General features: G+C 38.6%; 1 protein-coding gene across 1 annotated transcript; it reads left to right on the top strand.

The window, feature by feature from the left end:
- The first annotated feature begins 3,408 nt into the window (after positions 1-3,408).
- Positions 3,409-15,262, top strand: LOC131681174 (zinc finger protein 208-like). Its single transcript, XM_058961885.1, has 4 exons — positions 3,409-3,607; positions 4,343-6,127; positions 8,386-8,493; positions 13,588-15,262. Exons 1-4 carry the CDS (start codon positions 3,456-3,458, stop codon positions 15,050-15,052), a joined length of 3,510 nt encoding a protein of 1,169 aa, XP_058817868.1. The 5' UTR covers positions 3,409-3,455; the 3' UTR covers positions 15,053-15,262.
- Positions 15,263-25,382: the final 10,120 nt, after the last annotated feature.

The following is a 25,382-nucleotide window of genomic DNA, read 5'->3' as shown; positions in this document are numbered from 1 at the left end:
AAGCGAAATTGATGCTGGCAGAATTTCTGCGAGCATTTTGCGCGATTTGTGCGAGAATTCTGGCAACGAATTCACTCAAATGCAACAACCGTTTCTGACAGAAGCGGTTAAACCAACTAATGCTGCACGCTTCCTGCCACATCTTTGTCAGATGTTTTGCTCGATTCGTGATAAATTCTACCAGGTAGGAATTTCCAGGATCTTTGCACAGTTTATGTCCGATTTATGCCAGGGTTTAGCTCGGTTCCTGTCAAAATTTGCCAGAAAACGCGAGCGAAACCGAGTTCGCCCTAGCTCAACTAACCCGACAGGATACGCGCAGAAATCTGACAGGGCTGCCAAACCAAGACTTACAGAAATCTAGCAGAGCGGTCTCTGCCAGAAAATTTGCTCACTGGGCAGTATCTATTTAAATACGCCTAGTCGCCTTTTCGTTTACTGGGATATAGAATACACTCATTATTCACGCAGAAGAATCAGGCCTTTTTGAATCAACAAAACGTTTAGTTGAATCTAAACAGCATGTATTTGGTTTAGTTCAACAAATACTTCTGTTTACATTTTAAATAAAAACATTGTTGAATCAAAATAAAATTTGTTAGATCTAACTGATCCCTTTGTTAAAAACCACCCAGTAAAGCTCAGCCGGAAATGAATCGGAATTCCGGCTGGTTCCAGTTCGTATTCCGGCTCCAGTGACACAACCGATTCTAACTAGAATCGGTTGTGTCACTGGAGCCGGTGCACGAACTGGAACCAGCCAGAATTCCAGTTCATTTCCGGCTGAACGTTACTGGGTAAGTTTGAGTTGTTCTCTCGTTTGGTTAATACAAAAGATTTGTTTTTGTTTCTTCGAACTTGTTTGTTAGGTTAAACTTACCATGATTTTGTTGTTTCAAACGAAATATTTGTTGAAACTATTGAAAAGCCAACAAATGAATTTGTTGGTAATTTCAACCAACAGTATTGATTGAATCAAACCTGAATTTTGTTTGTCACTATATCAAACGGGAAAATTATTATTTAAAACCAAAATTTGTTTATTTTTACTAATTTTTTTTCTGCGTGTTACAGGGAGCACTTTGTACCCTAAGACAAGACGTGACAATAAGGGGGGCCGTTTTTGTTCCAATTTTACGTCAGAATGGTCCAGCTCCTGATTGGTTGATTCTGACTTTTTGCACTGTACGCAATGTTACTGCAGGGATAGCGAAATGATGTTAAGCAGTGTTGCTATATTTATTGGAAAAAGTGTCATTACTTTTGACAAATAAAATTATTACCGTTCAAAAAAGTAAAAATCTCGACAAACATATGATTACGGCGTAAAAACCAACTGTTAAAATTCTCTTTGAAAGGAAATTCCGGACAAATCGTTACTGGCCGAATACATTACATAGCAGTTAACGACAAAGAAAACTTTTCTCTTTAATCTACTGCCAACATCTGTGATTTGCGAGTTACGGTTTGTCCGGAATTTCCATTGAAAGTGAATTTTGACAGTTGGCTTTTAAGCCGTAATCATATGTTTGTCGAGAAATGACTAAATTGAACAGAAATTGTGCGGCAACCTAAACAAATATTTATCATGCATTTACCGTATACGTGGTTGATTAACTTTAACAAAAATCACGACATAATCTAAAATTTATCAGATAATGGCTTCATCAAACCTCACCAAACACCCATTACATGGAAAAACGGTGCCCTTCATCAATATAGTGGATTCAAGATACAAAATATTTCCGGCATAAAATAAATTAACAAGATTCCATTTTCATTAATGAAAATAGCAACACTGTTCGGAAGATTTCGGCAGGGTAAAAATGTGCGAAAAGAAGAATGTTGAAGGAAAAATAAGAAGCCGATTGTCACGTCTTGTCTTAGTTTTTACCCAAAAAATATGTAACTTAGAGCATATTCAGGAGTGTTTCAGTTTTAGATTCATAATTTTGACAGTTCTATCAAATACAAATGTATTTGGTTCTATTATATAAAACTGAAAATTTTAAAACTAGAACTCTAGAACTAGAAGTATTTAAAACACAGTTCTAAACGTGTTTTAAAATCAGCAACAAATAGAATGGTGTCGTATAACAGTTTTAAATTTTAAAGCAAAACTGTTCGAAATTATAAAACAAAAAGCACTGCTGGGGATGTGAATGTTTTAGTTCCAGTTCTACTTTGAAACTCCTATACAAAATGAAAGGCTCCTCTCTTAGACTTTCAGTGTAGAGATACCCTCTAAGAACGGTTGGTTTCAAAATCGTCCAATGAAGGACGTTCGTTGGACCAATTTGGACAACGTCCAAATAACCGTTCAATAAACGTCCATCGTTGGACCCGTGTTGAACGATTTTGAAACATTTTTTTGGACGTCTCTGTGGGTAGCGATGCAATACGTTGTAAAGTTCAGCCGGAAATGAACTCGAATTCTGGCTTGTTCCAGTACGTATTCTGGCTCCAGTGACACAACCGATTCTAACTATAAGTAGAATCGGTTGTGTCACTGGAGCCAGAATACGAACTAGAACCAGCCAGCATTCCGGCTGAAGTTTACTGGACATCTGAAGCTGGGAGGTAATTCTGGTACCCGGTCAAACCATTCGGTATTTGATTCAATCCTGAATGGAGTCAGTATGGATTCCAACTCAAATGCAACAACCGATTCTGAAACCGTTTGAGTCGGAATCGCCCAGTCAAACTCATTTCGGAACCGGTTCGGATTTCTGAATGGAGTCACCCACTGAGACGTCCAAAAAATTGTTTCAAAATCGTTCAACACGGGTCCAACGATGGACGTTCGTTGAACGGTTATTTGGACGTTGTCCAAATTGGTCCAACGAACGTCCTTGATTTTGAAACCAACCGTTCTTACAGGGCAGTCCCAGTTAAACTCATTCTGGAACCGGTTTGGATTTCTGAATGGAGTCATTATGAATTCCAAATCAAATGCTACAACCGATTCCGACTCAATCGGTTTCAGAATCGATTGTTGCATTTGATTTGGAATCCATACTGACTCCATTCAGGATTCCGAATCAAATTCCGAATGGTTTGACCGGGGTGTAGTTTCCAACTCAAAAGCAACAACCGATTCCGAATCAATCGGTTTCAGAATCGGTTGTTGCATTTGAGCTGGAATCCATCCTGGTCAAACCATTCGGAATTTGATTCGGAATCCTGAATGGAGTCATTATGGATTCCAAATCAAATGCAACAACCGATTCTGAGTCGGAATCGGTTGTTGCATTTGATTTGGAATCCATTATGACTCCATTCAGAAATCCGAACCGGTTCCGGAATGAGTTTAACTGGGATACTGACTCCATTCAGAAATCCGAACCGGTTCTGGAATGAGTTTAACTGGGTATTAGGTACTTTTTTTTAACCGTGTGCATTGTCTTATGTCACATGCAAAACGACAGCAAATTAGTTCACGAGTGTTTTCTTTAATGAGCGAGCAATTTGAGTTTGTTTTACGATTGAACATTTTTAGATTCATGGAACTTGTGAACGAACTTACGACCCCAAATACGACAGAGGAGGAAACTACCGAAGGAACCAACGGTACTGAACACCGTGAAGCAACGATTTCACGAAATGGGTATGAAATGTTTTTATTTACTACGGCTTGTGTTGAGAATTAACGGACAATATTTTTAGAGTACTTATTCCAAAGGTTCTAAGTGACATTCAGCTCGAAGTGAGAAAACGAGGTTAAAGTTTCATGCACCTAAAACAAATAACTATATGGTATCAAATGTGTTTTGATAGAACAATTTGTTTTTAATCTAGTTTTTTCTTTATTTGTACCTTATGTATTTATTGCCATCCAAATGGCTTCCTTGGCCTGATTCAATGTCTGTATTAACAGTTTATCGTGCTCAATAAAATTATAAATTAAATATAGTTTAAGGACTATGCTTTTTAGGTAAATGCTCAAATGCTCAGTGCTAATGTCGTTTTTGATTCCTTCAGTGTGATGCATCCTTTTAAAACTTACAAGTTTTCGACGAGGCGCCTCCGGAGATTCACTGTCACTCGTTCAATTTTCAGTTTTTTTGCGGTAAAATTTTGAGAAAATAACTGCCCCCACCCCTTTACAACCGGATATACAGAGATTTAAGGTGTTCAATGATATTGACAGCACAAGTCTGACGGATAAAATTAGGTTTGCTCCAGTACCCAATTCTTGCTACGGAGCAAAAACTTACTCTTGTTTGCTCTTAAAAAAAGAAAGGTTTCAACTAGTATGCTCCGGAGTACTTCCAGTTTTTCCGGTTACTGGAACAAACCTATTGTTTCATGCAAGCCAATACAACTTTTTCCTCTTTTTTAGCGTTATTACTAACAGCAATCACTCAGTACTGTCGGATTCACAGTGGGAGCTTAGGGATCAGATAGACATGTCTTCAAAGCAACGGAAGCATGTTTCTTATGTTCCCCTAACCAACAGTGAGCTATGTGGACAAAAATCCCTTCAGAATTGTCCCTTGGGGCGAGCTTTGTTGACCGACATTGACAAGCGGCCGTACAAATGCGATATATGTGACAAATCATTTAATAAGGAGAGTGTTTTGAACAGACACAGAAAGATTCACAGTAATGAACGACCGCATAAATGCGAGATATGTGACAATGAATTCGTTCATAAGCATAATCTAAAGCGTCATATGGTAACTCACGCTGGCGAGCGGCCGTGCAAATGCGAGATATGTGGCAAAGCATTCGTTCAGAAGTATATGAATGAACATATGGTAATTCACACTGGCGAGCGACCGCATAAATGTGATATATGCGGCAAAGGATTCCTTCGGAAGTATCTGCTTAGGCAACATATGGTAACTCACACTGGCGACTGGCCGTACAAATGCGAGATATGTGGCAAAGGATTCGCTGACAAGTCTGATATGAAAGAACATATGGTAATTCACACCGGCGAGCGACCGTATAAATGTAACATATGTGACAAATCATTTAAACATCAGAGTACACTATCTATACACACAAAAAGTCACAGAAATGAACAACCGCATAAATGTGAGATATGTGGTAAAGGATTCCTTCAGAAGTATCTGCTTGAGCAACATGTGTTAGCTCACACTGGCGAATGGCCGTACAAATGCGAGATATGTGGCAAAGGATTCTTTCACAAGTATCGACTTATGCAACATGTGTTGACTCACACTGGCGAACGGCCACACAAATGCGAAATATGTGGCAAAGGATTCCTTCTGAAGTATCTGCTTAAGCAACATGTGTTAACTCATACTGGCGAGCGGCCGTACAAATGTGATATATGTGACAAATCATTTACTGAGCAGTGTGTTTTGAACAAGCACAGAAAGATTCACAGTAATGAGCGACCGCATAAGTGCGAGATGTGTGGCAATGAATTCGCTCATAAGCAAAACCTAAAGCGTCATATGGTAACTCACACTGACGAGCGGCCGTGGATATGCAAGATATGTGGCAAAGGATACGTTGAGAAGTCTGCAATGAATCAACATATGGTAACTCACACTGGCGAGTGGCCGTACAAATGCGAGATATGTGGCAAAGGATTCGTTCATATGTCGTATATGAAAGAACATATGGTATCTCACACTGGCGAGCGACCGTATAAATGTGGCATGTGTGACAAATTATTTAAACATCAGACTAAACTTACTTTACACACAAAGAATCACAGTAATGAACAACCGCATAAATGTGAAATATGTGGTAAAAGATTCCTTCAGAAGTATCTACTTGAGCAACATGTGTTAACTCACACTGGCGAGCGGCCGTACAAATGCGAGATATGTGACAAAGGATTCGTTCAGAAGTCGTGTATGAATGATCATATAGTAACTCACACTGGAGAGCGACCGTATAAATGTGATACATGTGGCAAAGGATTCCTTCGGAAGTATCTGCTGATGCGACATATAGAAACTCACACTGGCGGGTGGCCGTACAAATGCGAGATTTGTGGCAAAGGATTCGTTCAGAAGTCGTGTATGAAGGAACATATGGTAACTCACACTGGCGAGCGACCGTATAAGTGTGAGATATGCGACAAATCATTTAAACATCAAAGTATACTAACTTTACACACAAAGAAACACAGTAATGAACAATCGCTTTAATGTGAGATATGTGGTAAAGGATTCCTTCAGAAATATCTGCTTGAGCAATATATATATATATATATATATATATATATATATATATATATATATATATATATATATATATATATATATATATATATATATATATATATATATATATATATATATATATATATATATATATATATATATATATATATATATATATATATATATATATATATATATATATATATATATATATATATATATATATATATATATATATATATATATATATATATATATATATATATATATATATATATATATATATATATATATATATATATATATATATATATATATATATATATATATATATATATATATATATATATATTGACTCACACTGGCGAGCGGCCGTACCGATGTGATATATGTGACAAATCATTTAACCGCCAGAGTATCTTATTTTCGCACACACATTCATAGTAATGGAGGTTCGCATAAGTGCGAGGTATGTGGCAAATAATTTGTTCAGAAGCGTAACCTGAAGTAACATGTGTTAAGCCACACTGGCGAGAGGCCATGAAAATGTGATATATGGTAAATTATCTAGGGGAAGGACTTTTTTGAACAGGTACCGAAATATGTACAGTAACGGATATGTAGCAAATCATATGAGCGCAAAAAAATGAATTTATAATAAAATAATGGATGGAATTTAATAAAAAAAATATTGGCCGGTTGGCAAACTGAAGCTTTTTATTCCTTTAGTAATGACGATGTGGATGGCCATGATAAAATTTGCTTATTTCTGATTAAAACACCTACGTATAAATTTGTTGATATTACATGTAGAAATAAGTCTTTAATTTATCTGTTCTCTTTGTTGGAGTCAAAAAAGGTTAATTACCCTACACAATACATTCTTATCAGTGACGTAGCCAGAAATTTGGAGGAGGGAGGGGGTGGGGGTTTGATGAAAATCGTTGACTTTTCGAAAATGCTTAAAATTCATGTATGTTTTTTTATAAATTGTTGTATTTTCAGAAACAGAATTAGTCTAACAGACGCCTTTTATAATTTCTTTTATAATATGACAATAAAGTCAAAGTATGAAAATACAAAATGCAGTTTTAAAGTAGAACAAATGTTCTTTCTAACGGCCAACATCACATAATTTTAAAAGCGTCAACTTTGAAGTTTTAACAACCTCAAAGAAGCTTTCCAACACACAAAAAAGTGGTGTTATAATTTTGGTAATATATAAAACGATATTTAAGAAATTTCCTTAAAACCAGTTCTTTTCAATAAATTTTTTAATTGTAAACTTCAGAAACTACCTTGAATAGAACGTGAATTATATTGTCTATACACAGCGGATGAGATTTATCAATTACATTAATATCAGAATAACTTGTTTCGAAGGTTATTTCACACACATATAGTCTAATATATTTTGATATTCTGAATTCACGGAGTATTCATGTCTTCAACAAAATTAGTAATCGAATGTTTTATTTTTCATTTTGATTATAAATGTTTTACAGAGAACAGACATCTATGATCGAACAAAAATATTTAAAAAACGTGTGTAAACATTTGAATTAATATAACATAAACACTAGCGCCGCCAAGCCAACTTATCCCAACTATCCGTCAAATCCATTTCGGAACCGGTTCCAAATCCTGAATGGATTCAGTGTGGAATCTTGCTCAAAGAAAACAACCGATTCCGACTCTATCGGTTGATGCATTTGAGCTGGAATTCATACTGGAAGTCCGAACCGGTTCCGGACTAGTTTGACTGAGTAGAGGAATAACCGCTGTCAATTCAACCGAACTCAGCCACAAAAAAACGTGACGACAGTAGCGCACCTGGTTTGGATATCGCAACTACCTTCGAAACCGTTAAAGATTTTTACACCAGTTGAATTCTGAAGATGGACGTCTGTTCTCTGTGTTTATAGTGAGCGCTTTTTACCCATAAAATAGGGAACTTAGATTTTCAGTGTAGAGATAGGGATGCCAGTTGACTGGTATTTCGACTAGAATCGGTTGTGTCACTGGAGCCGGAATACGAACTAGAACCAGCCAGCATTTCGCCTGAGCTTTACTGGGTAGCTGAAGCTGGGAGGTAATTCTGGTACCTATTATTAGGTACTTTTTTCAACCGTGTACATTGTCTTATGTCTAATGACAAAGAGACAGCAAATTAGTTCACGAGTGTTTTCTTTAATGATCGACCAATTTGAGTTTGTTTTACGATTGAACATTTTAGTTTCATGGAGCTTGTGAACGGACTTACGACCCCAATTACGACAGAGGAGAAAAACACCGAAGGAACCAACGATACTGAACACTTTGTGGCAACGATTTCACCAAATGGGTATGATATGTTTTTATTTACTACGGCTTGTGTGCATCAACGGACAATATTGTAAGAGTATTTATTCCAAAGGTTCTAAGTGACATTCAGCTCGAAGTGAAAAAACGAGGTTAAAGTTTCATCCCAGTTAAACTGATTCCGGAACCGGTTCGGATTTCTGAATGGAGACAGTATGGATTCCAAATCAAATGCAACAACCGATTCCGACTCAGAATCGGTTGTTACATTTGATTTGGAATCCATACTGACTCCATTCAGGATTCCGAATCAAATTCCGAATGGTTTGACCGGGATGGACCTAAAACAAATTTCTATTTTAGAACAAATGTGTTTTGATGGAACAATTTGTTTCTAAACTAGTTTATTTTCATTTTTTGTATCTTTATACCTTATGTATTTATTGCTATCCAAATAGCTTTCTTGGCATGAACATGAAATGTTCAGTGCAAATGTAGTTTTTCATCCCTTTAGCACATAGAACAGACGTCCATCTTCAGCGTTCAATTTGTGTAAAATCTAACGGTTTCGAAGGTAGTTGGGATATCTAAACCAGGTGCGCTACTGTCGTCATGTTTTTTTTCTGGCTGAGTTCGACAGAATTGACAGCGGTTATTCCTCTATCCAGTCAAATTAGTCCGGAACAGATTCGGACTTCCAGCATGAATTCCATCTCAAATCCGATAGAGTCGATCAGCTAATTGTTTCTTATTTACTTATTCTGACGTTACTCCGAGGGGTGCGACGTCCAACAATATCGTTGATTCGATCCAATATCAAACGAATCGGGCTAACGAAAGATGTTCGCCGGACGAGTTTTTCTGTTCGCAGGAGTAGACCTGTTGACAGAACCCACCCCTGAATTGTCAAACAAACGTCTAATGAATTGCCTAATCCCACTGAGACGTCCAAAAAATTGTTTCAAAATCGTTCAACACGGGTCCAACGATGGACGTTTGTTGAACGGTTATTTGGACGTCGTCCAAATTGGTCCAACGAACGTCCTTCGTTGGACGATTTTGAAACCAACCGTTCTTAGAGGGATAGTTTGCATGATCCCGGTCAGCGTGGCAAGCAGAAAGTTAGCAAAAGTTGAGCAGAGCGAAATTGATGCTGGCAGAGGTTCTGCGAGCATTTTGCGCAATTTGTGTGAAAATTCTGGCAACGAATTCGCTCAAATGCAACAACCGTTTCTGGCCGAAGCGGTTAAACCAACCGATGGTGCTCACTTTTATCCAGAATCCAGTCAGAAATGTACGGCCAAGATCTCTGCACGCTTCCTGCCGCATCTTCGTCAGATGTTTTGCTCGATTCGTGCTAAATTCTACCAGGTAGGAATTGCCAGGATCTTTGCACAGTTTATGTCCGAGTTATGCCAGGGTTTAGCTCGGTTCCTGTCAAAATTTGCCCGGTCAAACCATTCGGAATTCTGTATAGAGTCAGTATGGATTCCAAATCAAATGCAACAACCGATTATGAGTCGCAATCGGTTGTCGCATTTGATTTTGAATCCATGATGACTCCATTCAGAAATCCGAACCGGTTCCGGAATGAGTTTAACTGCCCACTGAGACGTCCAAAAAATTGTTTCAAAATCATTCAACACGGGTCCAACGATGGACGTTTGTTGAGCGGTTATTTGGACGTTGTCCAAATTGGTCCAACGAACGTCCTTTATTGGACTATTTTGAAACCAACCGTTCTTAGAGGGTGGGGGCGAGCGAAACCGAGTTCGCCCTGCCCAACTAACCCGACAGGATACGCGCAGAAATCTGACAGGGTTGCCAAACCAAGACTTACAGAAATCTAGCAGAGCTCACTGGGATACCCTGAACAGTAGGGTGGGACAAAAATTAGATTCTTTCTCCGAGCAACTTTTTAGGTACCATTTGGGTCCTAGAACAACTGTGGAAATTCTTAGCTCGATCGGTGAAACTATATTTTTGCGCCGACTGTTTAAAGTTTACATGGGATTTTGTATGGGAAAATGAACTTTTACAAAATAATTTCTCCAGAAGTCGCCCATTACTTCTTAAAAATAAATCGTTACGTGGCTTTTAAAGGAAATTGTCGTTGGGATTTAGAACCGACTTGGTTCTAGCTTAGCAACGACGTGTTACTGAGCTTCGCACTTACTTCCTTATTGGATTTGATAAAGAATTTATTTTATTTTGGTTTTTAAAGTTTCTTTTACCCGGAGGGAAATCTAGCAGGTCATAAGCCGGAAGTACGACTTATGATGACTACGGTTTTCCTAGCGGGTTGTACCTTGGAAAGGAGAAAAAGAAATAGATTATATGATAAAGTATACTTCACTACCAACTCCTCTGTTGGTTTGATTGACGTCTGCTGGGCGCTGGTAGGGACCTCTTTAACTGCGAATCACTACAAAGGAAAAAACGTGTCATCGGTTTCTACTTAGAAAGAAAAACGACTAAACACCTGCTATGGGAAAAAGCGACTGAACGACTGATTTAATTTCATATTCTTAAAACTATATATACAAATTCCTAATCTAACTATTCACCTACCTACTTAGTCCTAGCTATCCACCCTTCTCGCTCACTCCTACCGTGATGTGTTTTTTATTCCCTTCCGCCGTCCATTCGGTACGGCCGGCAAATTATGTTCCTGCCTTCTAGACTGTTTTAGGGTGGGTAAACAATTCAAATCCTAAACCCTTTGCGCTGGTAAACAAATCAATTCTATATCTTTCGGCGCGGGTAAAATTATCTATTTGGTATCGGTCTAGGCCGGATACCTTTACGTTGGATTATTTTCCCAGGACCGTCGCTAGATCACTTTATTATTATTTTTATCTTTCACGGCCTTCGTGGCGGTACTTGCGCCTCGCCGGGATCGCCTACGTACACAATGCTGTATTATTTGGCAACCGTCTGAGAGTTTTATTACTATCGTCCCTTCTAGACGATAATTGCTTTCTTCGCATTTCCTCATGGTCCTTGCCAAGTAACTTACTATCATAAATTTCACCAGTTACCTGGAGTCTCGTCCCTGGTGGAAGCTTAGACCACCGTATGAATGGTGCAATTAATGCAGCTTGGGACACGAGCGTCGATGAGTAATTACGGCTATCATGAGGCCTTTTGTTATTATTGGGTAATTCGCCCACTCTCAATATAGTGCTTCCTTGAGCAATTTACTGGTTGATACATGAAGGCTTTCAGCCAACTTCAAACGTATGCATATATGTACCGTGAAGCGATCCTGAGCTTGACAGAAATTTAACAAAGAAACAAAGTCTCGAAAACCACGAAACGATCCGACGGTTGAAAAAAAAGTTATTAAGCGGAAACCGATTGATGCTCTGACGATTTATAAAATATTCATTTTTTCTAGCACCACTGCTGTTGGTTGTCCAATTATATGCAATTTTGTTTTAATCCTCTCTTATGTCGTTTTCGATTGAGAACCTAGACACTAACCCAAGTTAGTTGCTTCAAACAAACCTTTTTGGTGGAACTGAGTTGTGTTCTCGCAAAACAGCGGTGGTGTGAGCGAACCCGAAATATATTTCAGGTTGGAACCCAACTCGGTTTTCAGTTCAGTGGCGCATAACCTAGGTTCGAAACTGGTTTCAAACAACCGGTTTGACAGCAGTTAGGTCCAAAACAGAGTTGGTTTCCACCTCAAGAAAAAACGACATTAATGTGTCTAAATCGTTTATCTATACTATTTGGCCACTTCGCAAGGTTTTGAGGGATACATTGAGGCTTTTTTGTACATAAGAGTAAGTTAAAAATTTTGTATATAATTAGAACGTCGAATTAGAATCTTCAGGGCATCAATCGGTTTTTGCTTAATAAGTTTTTCCACAAGTATCAGATCGTTTTTCAGTCTTCTAGACTTTGTTTTCTTGACAAATTTCCTATAAAAATCAGACATCTACTTATTTTTAGGAGGTGTCGGGCGACTCTTGGAAGAATTAATTTGCAAAAGACAATTTTCCCATACGAAATCCCATATAAACTTTAAACAGTGGGCGCAAAAATATAGTTTCACCGATCGAGCTAAAAATTTGCAGAGTTGTTTTGGGAGCTAAATCGGACCCAAAAAGTTACTCGGAGTCAAATTTTATTAATTTCATATAACCATGTCCCACTCTACTGAACAGGTTGTTAAGCTCTTAAATCATGCGATGTTTATTAGGGCACTCTTTGCTTACTTTCTCTTTCGATTATTACGAACACAGACTAACAGACATAGCACTCGAAAACAATGCTTCGCCCGCTTTAACGGTCATTTTAAATATATGTGTACTTGGGACTGTGGCCGCATTTGAAATTATGGCGCCACTGTCATATGAACAAGTATATGACGGATAGACCACTAGTGAAAAATTGTTCTCAAGCTTGAGGGGTAACCCACCAGCAAATGAGTGCTTGGGACCATGAATAAAAGGTGAAGTTAGTGTTCTAGGAAAATTGCCGGATTGATATTTTTAAGGGAATTTTCTCATAGTGTTTTGTCTGTTAGTCTGTGCTACGACGTCACTGTAAATTTTTCAGCACATGTCGAAAATCGACGGTTTTAACTAGAATATTATGCAAAAAGTTTAGTAGTAAATGTGGAAAGGACTGCGAGTAATGTTCAGAAGAGTAAGAGAGCAAAGAGAATTTCTCATTGATACATACGAACTAATCCAAATTTTCTCCAGAATTATGCGAAGATCTGGACAAAATTTCAAAACGATTGGCCCAGTAGATTTCGAGTTATCATGTACAAGTTTTCGACGAGGCGCCTCCGGAGATTCACTGTCACTCGTTAAATTTTCAGCATTTTGCGATGAAATTTGCAGAAAATATTAACCAGAGACCCCCCTCCCCCACACCCCTTTACGACCGGATATACAGAGATTTAAGGTGTTCTATGATATTGACTGCACAAGTTTGATGGATAAAATTAAGTTTGTTCCAGTACCCGATTCTTGCTAAGGAGCAAAAACTTACTCCTGTTTACTCTCAGAAGAAGAAATAGCTTTCTACTTGTATACTTCGGAGTACTGCCAATTTTTCCGGATACTGGAACAAACCTATTGTTTCATGCAAGCAAATACTTATTTTTCCACTTTTTTAGCACTGATACTAACTACAGTCTCTCAATGCTGTCGGATTCACAGTGGCAGCTCAGGGATCAGATAGACGTGTCTTCAAAGCAACGGAAGCAAACCAACAGTGAGCTATGTGGACAAAAATCCGTTCAGAATTGTCCCTTGGGGCGAGTTGTGTTGACCGACGAGCGGCCATACAAATGTGATATATGTGACAAATCATTTACTGAGGAGTGTGTTTTGAACAAGCACAGAAAGAGTCACAGTAATGAACGACCACATAAGTGCGAAATATGTGGCAATGAATTCGTTCAAAAGCAACACCTAAAGCGTCATGAGGTAATTCACGCTGACGAGCGGCCGTGCAGATGCGAGATATGCGGCAAAGGATTTGTGGAGAAGTGTTTTTTGAAACAACATATGGTAACTCACACTGGCGAGTGGCCGTACAAATGCGAGATATGTGGCAAAGGATTTGTTCAGAAGTCGTATATGAAAGAACATATGGTAAATCACACTGGCGAGCGACCGTATAAATGTGATATATGTGACAAATCATTTAAAGGTCAGAGTGCGCTAACTTTGCACACAAAGAATCACAGTAATGAACGACCACATAAATGTGAGATATGTGGTAAAGGATTCGTTCGCAAGTGGCTGCTTATGCAACATGTGTCAACTCACACTGGCGAGCGGCCACACAAATGCGAGATATGTGGCAAAGGATTCCAAGAGAATTATCAGCTTGAGCGACATGTGTTTACTCACACTGGCGAGCGGCCGTACAAATGCGCGATATGTGGCAAAGGATTCCTTCACAAGTATCTGCTTATGCAACATGTGATGACTCACACTGGCGAGCGGCCGCACAAATGCGAGATATGTGGCAAAGCATTTCATCGGAAGCATCTGCTTAAGAAACATGTGTTAACTCACTTTGGCGAGCGGCAGTACCAATGTGATATATGTGACAAATCATTTACTCAGGAGGATATTTTGAAACGACACAGAAAAATTCATAGTAACGAACGACCGCATAAGTGCGAGATATGTGGTAATGAATTCGTTCTCAAGCATCAGGTAAAGCAGCATATGGTAACTCACACGGGTGAGCGGCCGTACAAATGCGAGATGTGTGGCAAAGGATTCCTTCATAAGTGTCTGCTTGAGCAACATATGTTAACTCACACTGGCGAGCGGCCACACAAATGCGAGATATGTGGCAAGGGATTCCTTGAGAATTATCAGCTTCAGCGACATGTGTTAACTCACACTGGCGAGCGGCCGCACAAATGCGAGATTTGTGGCAAAGGATTCGTTCAGAAGTCTGCTATAAAACAACATATGGTAACTCACACTGGCGAGCGACCGTATAAATGTGACATATGTGACAAATCATTTAACCGTCAGAGTCACTTAATTCTGCACACACATACTCATAGCAATAAACGGTCGCAGAAGTGTGAGTTACACGGCAAAGAATCTGTTTAGAAGCATAACCTGAAGAAACATGTGTTAAGCCACACTGGCGGCGGCCGTAAAAATGTGATATATGTGGTAAAACATTTAGGCGAAGGAGCTCTTTGAACAGGCACAGAAATGTTTACAGTAACGTATATGTAGCAAACCATATACGCGCAAAAAAAAATAAATTTTTAAGTAATAAAATAATGGATTGAATTTAATAATAAAAATATTGGCCGGGAGACAAGTTTGTCTACTGTTTCAGTAAAAAAAATATTGCTCCTTTTTAGTAATTATTTTACTGAAATTAATAGAGAAAACAAAATAAAAAATGTTTTGAACTACGGCTTTCTCAATAAATGGGTTTATGTGTGAAGTAGAATACTTCCAAAGGTGAGTAACTTTTGTTATACTGACGCAATCACTATACCGTGCAGAGCCCATTTACCGAGCATTTTTACCCAAAAAACGTTTTAGTTCGATTATTGAATGAAATTTACAAATTCCATTTAGAGTGAAGTAGTACGGTACAACATAAATACCTTTTCTTATTTCACCAAATCACCATTTTTGCATATTATATTGTATCAAACGCGCAGTTGTTTTAATCCCTGCGTTCCGTTGCGTTGTGACGATGATTTTGGCAGAGCACAAGTTATGAGTAACATTTCGGACATACAAATTCAAACCCAGCATATATCAGAACAACAACAAATCTTGGAACAGACACTACATCGCTCAGAGCAGTCACGCGTAGCGTAATCCGAGAGCCACGTGATACCATCCGTTACCTAGACGATCGATGTGGGAACCGTCTGGGCTATCGCAGTTTGCTTAGTAGGGACTTTTAGTAGGAATGCCAGGCCTCTGTACAATTACTTTGGATAAAATAAATCAGTCAGTTTCGGGGAACTGTGAGGAAAAGATCGGTTTGATTTTGTCGTGACTAACGACTTACCTTTCAATATAGGGGTCCCTTTTCAAAATTTCGGAAGAAAAATGATGTAAAATTTTAAACGCTTATGTCTTTTGTTGTTCTGAATGGATTTGTTCGGCATTTTGTCGAAAATATTTGCAGCAATGTTGTATTAAATGTTGGAATATGTAGGACATTCATTATCAATGGAAAAATAGTGTTTTGAAAAATCTTTCGAAAATTACTCGGAAAAATGAAAATTTTCAGCCCATCACGCACAGAACCGTCAATATGGTGCACCAACCGAACAATAAAATGATTAAAAAGTTTTTAATATAGGTCCACTACAAGTTAGTTCCTATGATTATTCGTATCGGGTTGCTTGACGAGAGCAGTTGGTGGGGGAAAGCTGGCATATTAGTTTTGGTTATGCCATTAGAAGCCGGACGGAAAGGAAAGGCTTATGCACGGCACAAGAACGTGCGAGAAAGCGATAGTAAAGCGATAAACGGATTGCTAATCTTGTTTCATAAATCGGTAGGAATACGTTCAACGCTTGCTACCGATACGTTGTTTGCTATATAAAACTTGTTTAAATAGTTCAAAAACTACTATAAATGAGAATCAACATTAATGATAAAACCTATAAATAGGGGTGTCGCAGCTTTTCTCAAAGCTAGACGTGTGTAAGACGCAGTGTATAACGGACATGCGTGATCGTGAGAAGCTGCATCGGACGACCAATCAAATCGGCTACCACTGGAGAGAAGAAGAAAAACGTTGGTGGCGGTGAGAAGGCCACTGAAAAGGCTGTAGCAACTGCCACTAAAAATGCCACCAAAACATCGAAGGCTGCAGCGAACAAGCCGAAGACCCCAAAGCCAAAGAAGGCCACCAAACCTGCCAAGAAAGCTGCCCGAAGAAGATAAGTAAATTCATGCGTCTCTAATGTTGCCAACAGTCCTTTTCAGGACTAACAAAATACTTGTAAAGAATTAGTGGTGCTTATTTTCCGTTAGCGCTGTTAATTGTGGATGGATTTGTGTCATAGTTATATGCAAACCGTCCTTAGGATGAATATATAATGGAAAAAGAATTTTATTAGGAAGTTCCTTTTATTAATTTGTATAAATAAAAATAATTATATAAGAAAATATTTTTCAAGTTAATCTACAAACCCGAAGGTTTGTGCAAATCCTCCAAGAAAATCAGTGAATGTAGCAACTCTGCCACTAAGCGAAGGCTATACCAAAACGAATGATGAAAATATTTTCATTTATCGCACAAAAGGATGGCCTTCCATCTGCACCGAAAAGTTAATAAAAAGGATCGCCTTGATGCAAAGCGTGCTACTTCGGTATGAACTGCGAAAGGGGAATGTTCGTATGTATATACGCAGTAGAAACAAATCGTCGGCAAGGTTTGAATCGTTTCAAAAGATTCTCGTCTTGTATCACCATCGTTATCTACAAACCGTCCTTATTAGGACGAATGCATAATGGAAAAAGATGGGTTGGTAATGTATATGACATAACAGGGGCGTCGTGACCACACAGTTATTTCAAATCTTGCAAAGTATAAATTGACATAATTTCAATGATTGTTCCGATATGGACGAAATGACAAATTTTCAGTTTAACATGGCAATAACTTTGCAATTTTAAGAACAATTTTATATTTTTAGTTGTCATATAATAACTGTCCTTCCAAGCAACATAACCCTCTCCTGCCAACCCCGTGGTTTTGCAGGGTTAAGGAGAATCATTGTAAAACCTCCAATACACGATTTTATGTTGCTACCTCCACTAAAACCGTTTCAAAACACTCCCACCTGTCATACAAGTACATCGTCTGCTTGTTGAAATCATTATATGAAATGATATTTGTGTTTAAAATTGAAACTTTGAAAGAAATGATAAAAAATAGGGGTATGTAATGTCCGGAACATGACCGGGGTGTTGACGTGGGACAATTATTTTGTGTGAAAGTTTTCTGTATAACTGTATAACAGATGCTTATTGACCTGTATTCAATGCGGAGAACTCGGTAATAAAATTGTTTTATTGAATAGATTAACGAACGGAATAGATTGAATAGATTAACGGATCCCCAGGAAAATTTCGCTGAGCCCGGCGAATTGAACTTAATGCGTAAAATTTAGCATTTGAAAGAGATGCAAGCAGAATTTTAAGAATATGATCATCGCGGTTATGTCCCGGACATTACCCGTCCCTAGTTTTTCGCTAAGCGTGATTCATTTCTGTACGCTAGGAAAAAGATTCCGATGGTTGTTTCGAGAGATTTTAACATTGATATTTCAAAGCAAGAAAATATGAAATTTGTTCATTTCATGAATGAATGTCTCAACGAGCTTAGAATCCAGCGCATCCCCTATCAACGCAGACGCCAACAACAAAAGTTCTTTGCAGAACCACCATAATTATTATAAAGAACAAGCTAATACCCATCGCGCGTTGCTGCAATTTTCAACGAAATAGGAAAACACAATTTGTTCCGTAGCGCCATCTTGCGGGCAGATAATTCCCAGCCAATAGCACATAAACACGCTCCATAACAAATACCTGCCTTGTATAAATTTTGACGGCAATCGGTGAAGTCGTTTGGGAGTCCATAAATCATATACATACAAACATTGATTTTTATATATATAGAAGATAGATAGATAAAACATTGAAACATTCCCACATATTTCATTGAGTATCACTCGATTTGAAGTACTAGTCAAACTAGTAGTCACTTCGGTTATGTCCTAGACATTACCCACCCATCTTTTTCAAAAACCTTTCTGCTATAGTAGAAATTATTACTGGCGCAGTCGGTAGGATTTCAATTTTCGGCATTAACTAAGTAGTGTTACCGGTCCATCATTCTCCGACGGATTATCGGAGATTCGCGTTCACGAAAAGTTACAACGTAAGTTGGGATCACGGAACCAGCTCGACGGATCATCGAATATCTAGCTCCTAGGTCCCCGAAATAATATCGCGTAAGTAATTTTAAGTTTTATTCAAATAACACAATCGGTTGGAATAATTGCTTCCTGAAAAAATAAGCATTATTCCTCCCACCATCCAATAATCATTACTAATTAAGAGGTTCTAGCCCCGACCACCGGCAACCGAAAACATCCAATATCACAAAAGTGAATTACTAACGTCAAAATCTTAAACAAATCTCGACAAACATGTCAAATGGTCCTAAGTGCAAATGAGAGCCTCTCTTTGTTTACTTTCTCTTTCGATTATTACGGCGTCAGCACAAAACTTTTCAATATTGTTTCAGGATATATCGAAAAACGCTGATTTTGACTAGCATATTATGCTAAGAGTTAATGAACAAACGTATAAAAGGACGAGTTATTAGCGAAAGAGAAAGTAAACAAAGATAAACTGTCATTTTCACTTAGGACCATTTGACATGTTTGGCTAAAAATAAATAACCATCTCACAGAGAACAGACATCCATGATCGAACAAAAATATTTAAGGCTGTGAACCATTTGGCGATTTTTTTAACCTTTAGTTAAAATTTGACAGTTCGGAGTTATTTTCTCTTGAATGGAAAAATTTAACCGAGAGAGCGAACCATTCAAAAGTTGACATATGGATAGTTATTTAGAATTGACAACTTCGATGACCACAAATTGGTAGATGTGTGAACATTTGTCGATATTTTAAAATTAGTTTTTTTCTTATTACATTAAGTAGGACATGTAGTATATAATTGGTTTGGGTAATTAAATATCTAAAGTTGATTAAAAATATCTACCGGTATATTACCATAGAACGAAAAAGGCTATACACTGATAAAATCAAGTACCCATTAATGCGTAGAAAACTACGCATTTTCAATAAAAGTGGAATAACCCATTAAATGGGTAAAGCGTTTGTACCCATAAATGAGTACAGACCACAGATAACAGACGTTTAGGCTAGAACAAAATTTCTTCAAAAACCTGTGTAAACTTTCAAATTGATAAACGTTGGAAATCCGTGTTTCTCTATTGCCATCTGCGCAACTGTTTGCTACACGCGTTTGACAGCTGCACTTTAACTGCATTGTATCGATCACTGCGCCATCTACAAAGTTTGCCAAACGTGTTTCAGACGTCTGATTTATTCAGAATTTCAGTAGCGGGTATTTACACACGATTCAAATCGAGCCTAAACGTCTGTTATCTGTGGTACAGACCTTGTACGTCAACCTGGGTATGTTTCACCCATTATTTTTCGCAGAACTGTTACAACAAAATGCGTACAAAATACCCATTCATGAAATTCTAAACATTCATGAAATTCTAAAACTAGTTAATAAAATAAAACCGCCAACTGGATATATTTTTGATGGCTGGATCTTTTGGCTGCTCTAAAAATGCCGAACTGGCGCATATTTTCAACATCCTCAGTAGTCTAAACAGACATTGTTTTCGGAGCATTGCCGAAATGTTCCGTTTCCGCCACGGACTCCGATGCAGGGCGATAATTTGCAGGTTCCACTACGATCCTTAGTTTGCAGGTTAACTCGCTTGAAATAATGCTTAAGGATTTTTCACCCATTATCAAGATCAATATACCCATTGACATTACCTCATCGAGTAGTCGTGAAATGGATAAAAAATACTCATTGTTAGAAACAAAAAAATACCCATTTATTGACAGCTCGAATAACTTCCGAAAATGGGCAATTTGAATACACAAAATGGGTAAAGTTTTTTTACCGTGTACTTTGCCGGAGGAATTTCTGCTTCAAGATATAGGTGAGAGGGGAGACTGCATTTGTGTGCAATAGTCTTGTTGATATAGACAAAGCACGATGGCGAAAAATGATACCCAAAGTTGGGATGAATGCTGAGCAAATAAGGTGAACACGATTCTCTAACCGAGGCTACATGAGTGGCATGATAGTTGAGAGATAGGGCGAGCGCACGATCGGAAACATTTCTCATATGTACATGCGACGCAGTCCTTCTATATATGGTCTACTTAATCAGGCCTTGCATTGGTATTCTAGGTCGAGTGACGTCATTGTCTGAAAAAATTAGAACAAAATTTTCTGACAATGACGCCATTTCAAGAATGTAGTAGTGGATTTGCGTGTAATATACAACTCAAATATGGAGAGTTCATTTGGTGACATATGTCGGTTACGTTTCGTGTGGATGTCGGGAGATAGAGAGAGCGTAAGATCGAGGGAGGAATTTAATATAACGATGACGAAGAAGTCTAGTCAGCGACATACGTCTTTCACTGAGCTTTGGGAATAGCTCATTCGAGTTGTAAAGTACGAATTACACGATACGTCATTTGAATTATCCTGACGGAACAGTGACGTAGCTGATGTATCGTCTGAATCGGGCTTATAAGACCGAACTTGGGAAGAGAGCGTAACTTAACACTAGAGAATGAGCGAAGGGTCGCAGTCGCTAGGATTGAACGTGAGCATCATTCTGTTGGCGAAATTTGACTCGATCGGTCGTGATTGTTATAGTTGTGCGTCGGTGAATTTAAAATGGCCACTAAGCGTCACAACAGGACAGTCATAGCCTCGAAAGGTAAACATACACATCATGAATTAACCCAAACAAATCTTAACACAGCACGTTGTCGTTTCCATCTTTATCCCTTAATTTTGTATTGAAAAATATTGACAACCTCAATTACCTAGTCAAAAAGGGCAAGTTGCTGGCTAACGGGGGGCTATTTGCCAACTCGGATGCGCTGATTGCCCTTCAATTTGCCAGCAAATTGCTGGCAATTAGTGGGCTATTTCAAATGCAACATTTGGGCGATTTGCAGCCGTCATTTTTTGCCGCTCTACCCGCCCTTAAATCGCCCATGGAACGCGCCATTTAATCGCCCTTAATTGCCTAATATGAAAGTTACAAATAATGCTTATTTTAGGATTCATTTTGTCTACTAACATAAACACCACCAAACTATACGAAGAATCAATGGTGAAATTGATATTGTACACCAAAACATACCACAATCTGACATTCATTAAGATTTTAGGTCAGAGATCTTGTTCTACTGTACTTACACACGATTTCACAATTTCCCACATTCGTTGGCTTAATGAAGTACGCGAAACAAACAAAATTCAAGCGAGAACATGCCAATTTAAAAAAAAAGCAATTTTTAGCAAAAGCCAAACATGAACCGCCATGTTGGAAAAACGCGAAAAACAACCAAGTCCATTTCAGCCGCCAGAAAACTTGTCTAAGTATTGAAATTGCCTTTAAATCACATTCGCAAATTGCATTTGTTGCTAGGGGCAATTAGCACAGGCGAGTTGAGTCAAAAGTCAAACTGTTTAAATCGCCTGACCATGTTCGTCCGCATTTTTTTACCGGGTAGGTACAGAAAATGTTTCCACCTTTTTATTCTGCATCATGGGCAAAATTTTAACCATCGGGCTGTCAAATTTAAATATCGCTCTGTCAATTTTAACCATGCTCCAGAGTAGGATTATTTTGCAAATAACTTTCGAAGTGTCAGATTTTAACTAAAAGTTAAAAATTTCACCAAATGGTTCACAGCCTCAAAAACGTGTGTAAACATTTGAATCACAAAGAACAGACGTCCATCTTCAGCATTCAACTTGTGTAAAATCTCTAACGGTTTCGAAGGTAGTTGGGATATCCAAACCAGGTGCGCTACTGTCGTCATGTTTTTTTTTTGTGGCTGCGTTCGACAGAATTGACAGCGGTTATTCCTCTACCCAGTCAAACTAGCCCGGAACCGGTTCGGATTTCCAGCATGAATTCCAGCTCAAATGCATGAACCGATAGAGACGGAATCGGTTGTTTTCTTTGAGCAAGATTCCATACTGAATCCATTCAAAATTTCGAACCGGTTCCGGAATGGATTTGACGGATAGTTGGGATAGGTTGGTGTGGCGGCGCTAGTGTTTATCGTTTATTAATTTAAATATTTACACGTTTTTTAAATATTTTTGTTCGATCATGGATGTCTGTTCTCTGTGCCCATACAAAGAATTCGACATAGATCTTTCATTAGGGCTTAAATCGCAAATGTAAACAAACTGCGTTTTCGCTATTATGACTACGCGACAAAAATACTACAAGATTGAGGTGAAAATTAGTTAACATGGTTTTAGTTCGATTTATAATTAAAGAAAACAAAACGGCGAAACATGCATTTTCTTCGAGATTTCGACTTAGGCCCTTTTTCTCATATGGAATATAAAGGCTAAACTTACATTTTTAGACAGAACTGGGGCGTACGGCTAATATTTACAAAATTATTCTTTAAACGGCGGTTCTATTATATAAATGATAAGCAATATCTACTATGATCATGTCTACGCGATAGCTGTTGCACATAAACATTCGAATATTTCGATATTTTTATGAAATTTGAAGAAAAGATGCACGCGCCCTTTCATTTACATTGGGTTTCTATACGCCCATTTGCTGAGTCCTATTAAAAAGTATACTGTCAAGCTCGCCCATTTTCCCAGCCCTACTTAGCAAAACAGAGTCAGTTTAGCCCATTTACCGCGCCCTTCTGAAAATTATGTTAACGGTTTAACCCTTTCACAAATGGTAGATGCTGAAGGGCGAAATCATGACTGGAATGTAAATTGGGCGCAAGCATTTTTTTTTAGTTTCTACCCACTAAAAGCACTTAGGAATTAAATTCTTTGTTATATTTTCATAAGGCTTAACCAAAGATGCTTCAGGAAAAACATGGTCATAAAGTAATTTATATCTACAATAAAAACTACAGTTAGAAAAGCATCGCCGAATATTGAAACTGATTTTTCTCCATTTGAGTACATTGTGACTTAGGCCCTAATGAAAGATCTCTGTCGAATTATATTCGGCAACAGGCACAATATTCAAGTATTCCACACGACGTTTTGCATTGTGTAGGGTGATTAGATACCATATCATTGAGACATTTAGTAACCAAATACAGCTAGATATAGTTTTTAATGATTCAATTCAAAATTATTGTTTTGATTTTTATGTCAGTGATGTACAGAGACGCCATCCTTGACAGTGGACTGAGTCCCAGTCACCAAATTTTCTGGCAGAGACTGCTTTGCTAGATTCCTGTAAGTCTTGGTTTGGCAGCCCTGTCAGATTTCTGCGCGCATACCGTCGGGTTAGTTGAACTAGGGCGAACTCAGCTTCCCAGTGAGCAAATTTTCTGGCAGACCCTGCTTTGCTAGATTTGTGTAAGTCTTGGTTTGGCAGCTCTGTCAGATTTCTACGCGTATCCTGTCGGGTTAGTTGAGCTAGGGCGAACTCGGTTTCGCTCGCGTTTTCTGGCAAATTTTGACAGGAACCGAGCTAAACCCTAGCATAACTCGGACATAAACTGTGCAAAGATCCTGGCAATTCCTACCTGGTAGAATTTAGCACGAATCGAGCAAAACATCTGACAAAGATATGGCAGGAAGCGTGCAGAGATCTTGGCCGTACATTTCTGGCTCGATTATGGATAAAAGTGAGCAGCATCGGTTGGTTTAACCGCTTCTGTCAGAAACGGTTGTTGCATTTGAGCGAATTCGTTGCCAGAATTCTCGCACAAATCGCGCAAAATGCTCGCAGAAACGCTGTCAGCATCAATTTCGCTTTGCTCGACTTTTACTAACTTTTTGCTTGCCACGCTGACCGGGTTCACTCGCGTTTTCTGGCAAATATTGACAGGAACCGGGCAAAACAGTTACATAACTCGGAAATAAATCGAGCAAAGATCCTGGTAATTCTTACCTGGTAGAATTTAGCACGAATCGAGCAAAACATCTGACAAAGATGTGGCAGGTAGCATAGACCCAGTGAGCAAATTTTCTGGCAGAGACCGCTCTGCTAAATTTCTGTAAGTCTTGGTTTGGCAGCCTTGTCAGATTTCTGCGCGTATCCTGTCGGGTTAGTTGAGCTAGGGCGAACTCGGTTTCGCTCGCGTTTTCTGGCAAATTTTGACAGGATCCGAGCTAAACCCTGGCATAATTCGGACATAAACTGTGCAAAGATCCTGGCCATTCCTACCTGGTAGAATTTAGCACGAATCGAGCAAAACATCTGACAAAGATGTGGCAGGAAGCGTGCAGAGATCTTGCCTGTACATTTCTGGCTCGATTCTGGATAAAAGTGAGCAGCATCGGTTAGTTAACCGCTTCTGTCAGAAACGGTTGTTGCATTTGAGCGAATTCGTTACCAGAATTCTCGCACAAAATGCTCGCAGAAACTCTTCCAGCATCAATTTCGCTTTGCTCAACTTTCGCTTTGCTCAGCTTGCCACGGTGACTGGGGTTAGAGGCTAGCTCGTTAGAGTGTAAACATTTGACGAGAGCGCGTCATAGAAATCGTCGGCGAAAACAATTACATGAAATTCATATATTGTTTGCTGCTAACGAATCATCGGCACCTGGTAAATCACAAAGAAGCTAT

This window comes from Topomyia yanbarensis, chromosome 2 (genome assembly GCF_030247195.1).
Source record: "Topomyia yanbarensis strain Yona2022 chromosome 2, ASM3024719v1, whole genome shotgun sequence".
Classification (NCBI taxonomy): domain Eukaryota; kingdom Metazoa; phylum Arthropoda; class Insecta; order Diptera; family Culicidae; genus Topomyia; species Topomyia yanbarensis.
The sequence above is the reverse complement of the archived record's forward strand: the minus strand, read 5'-3'. Positions and strand labels throughout refer to the sequence as shown.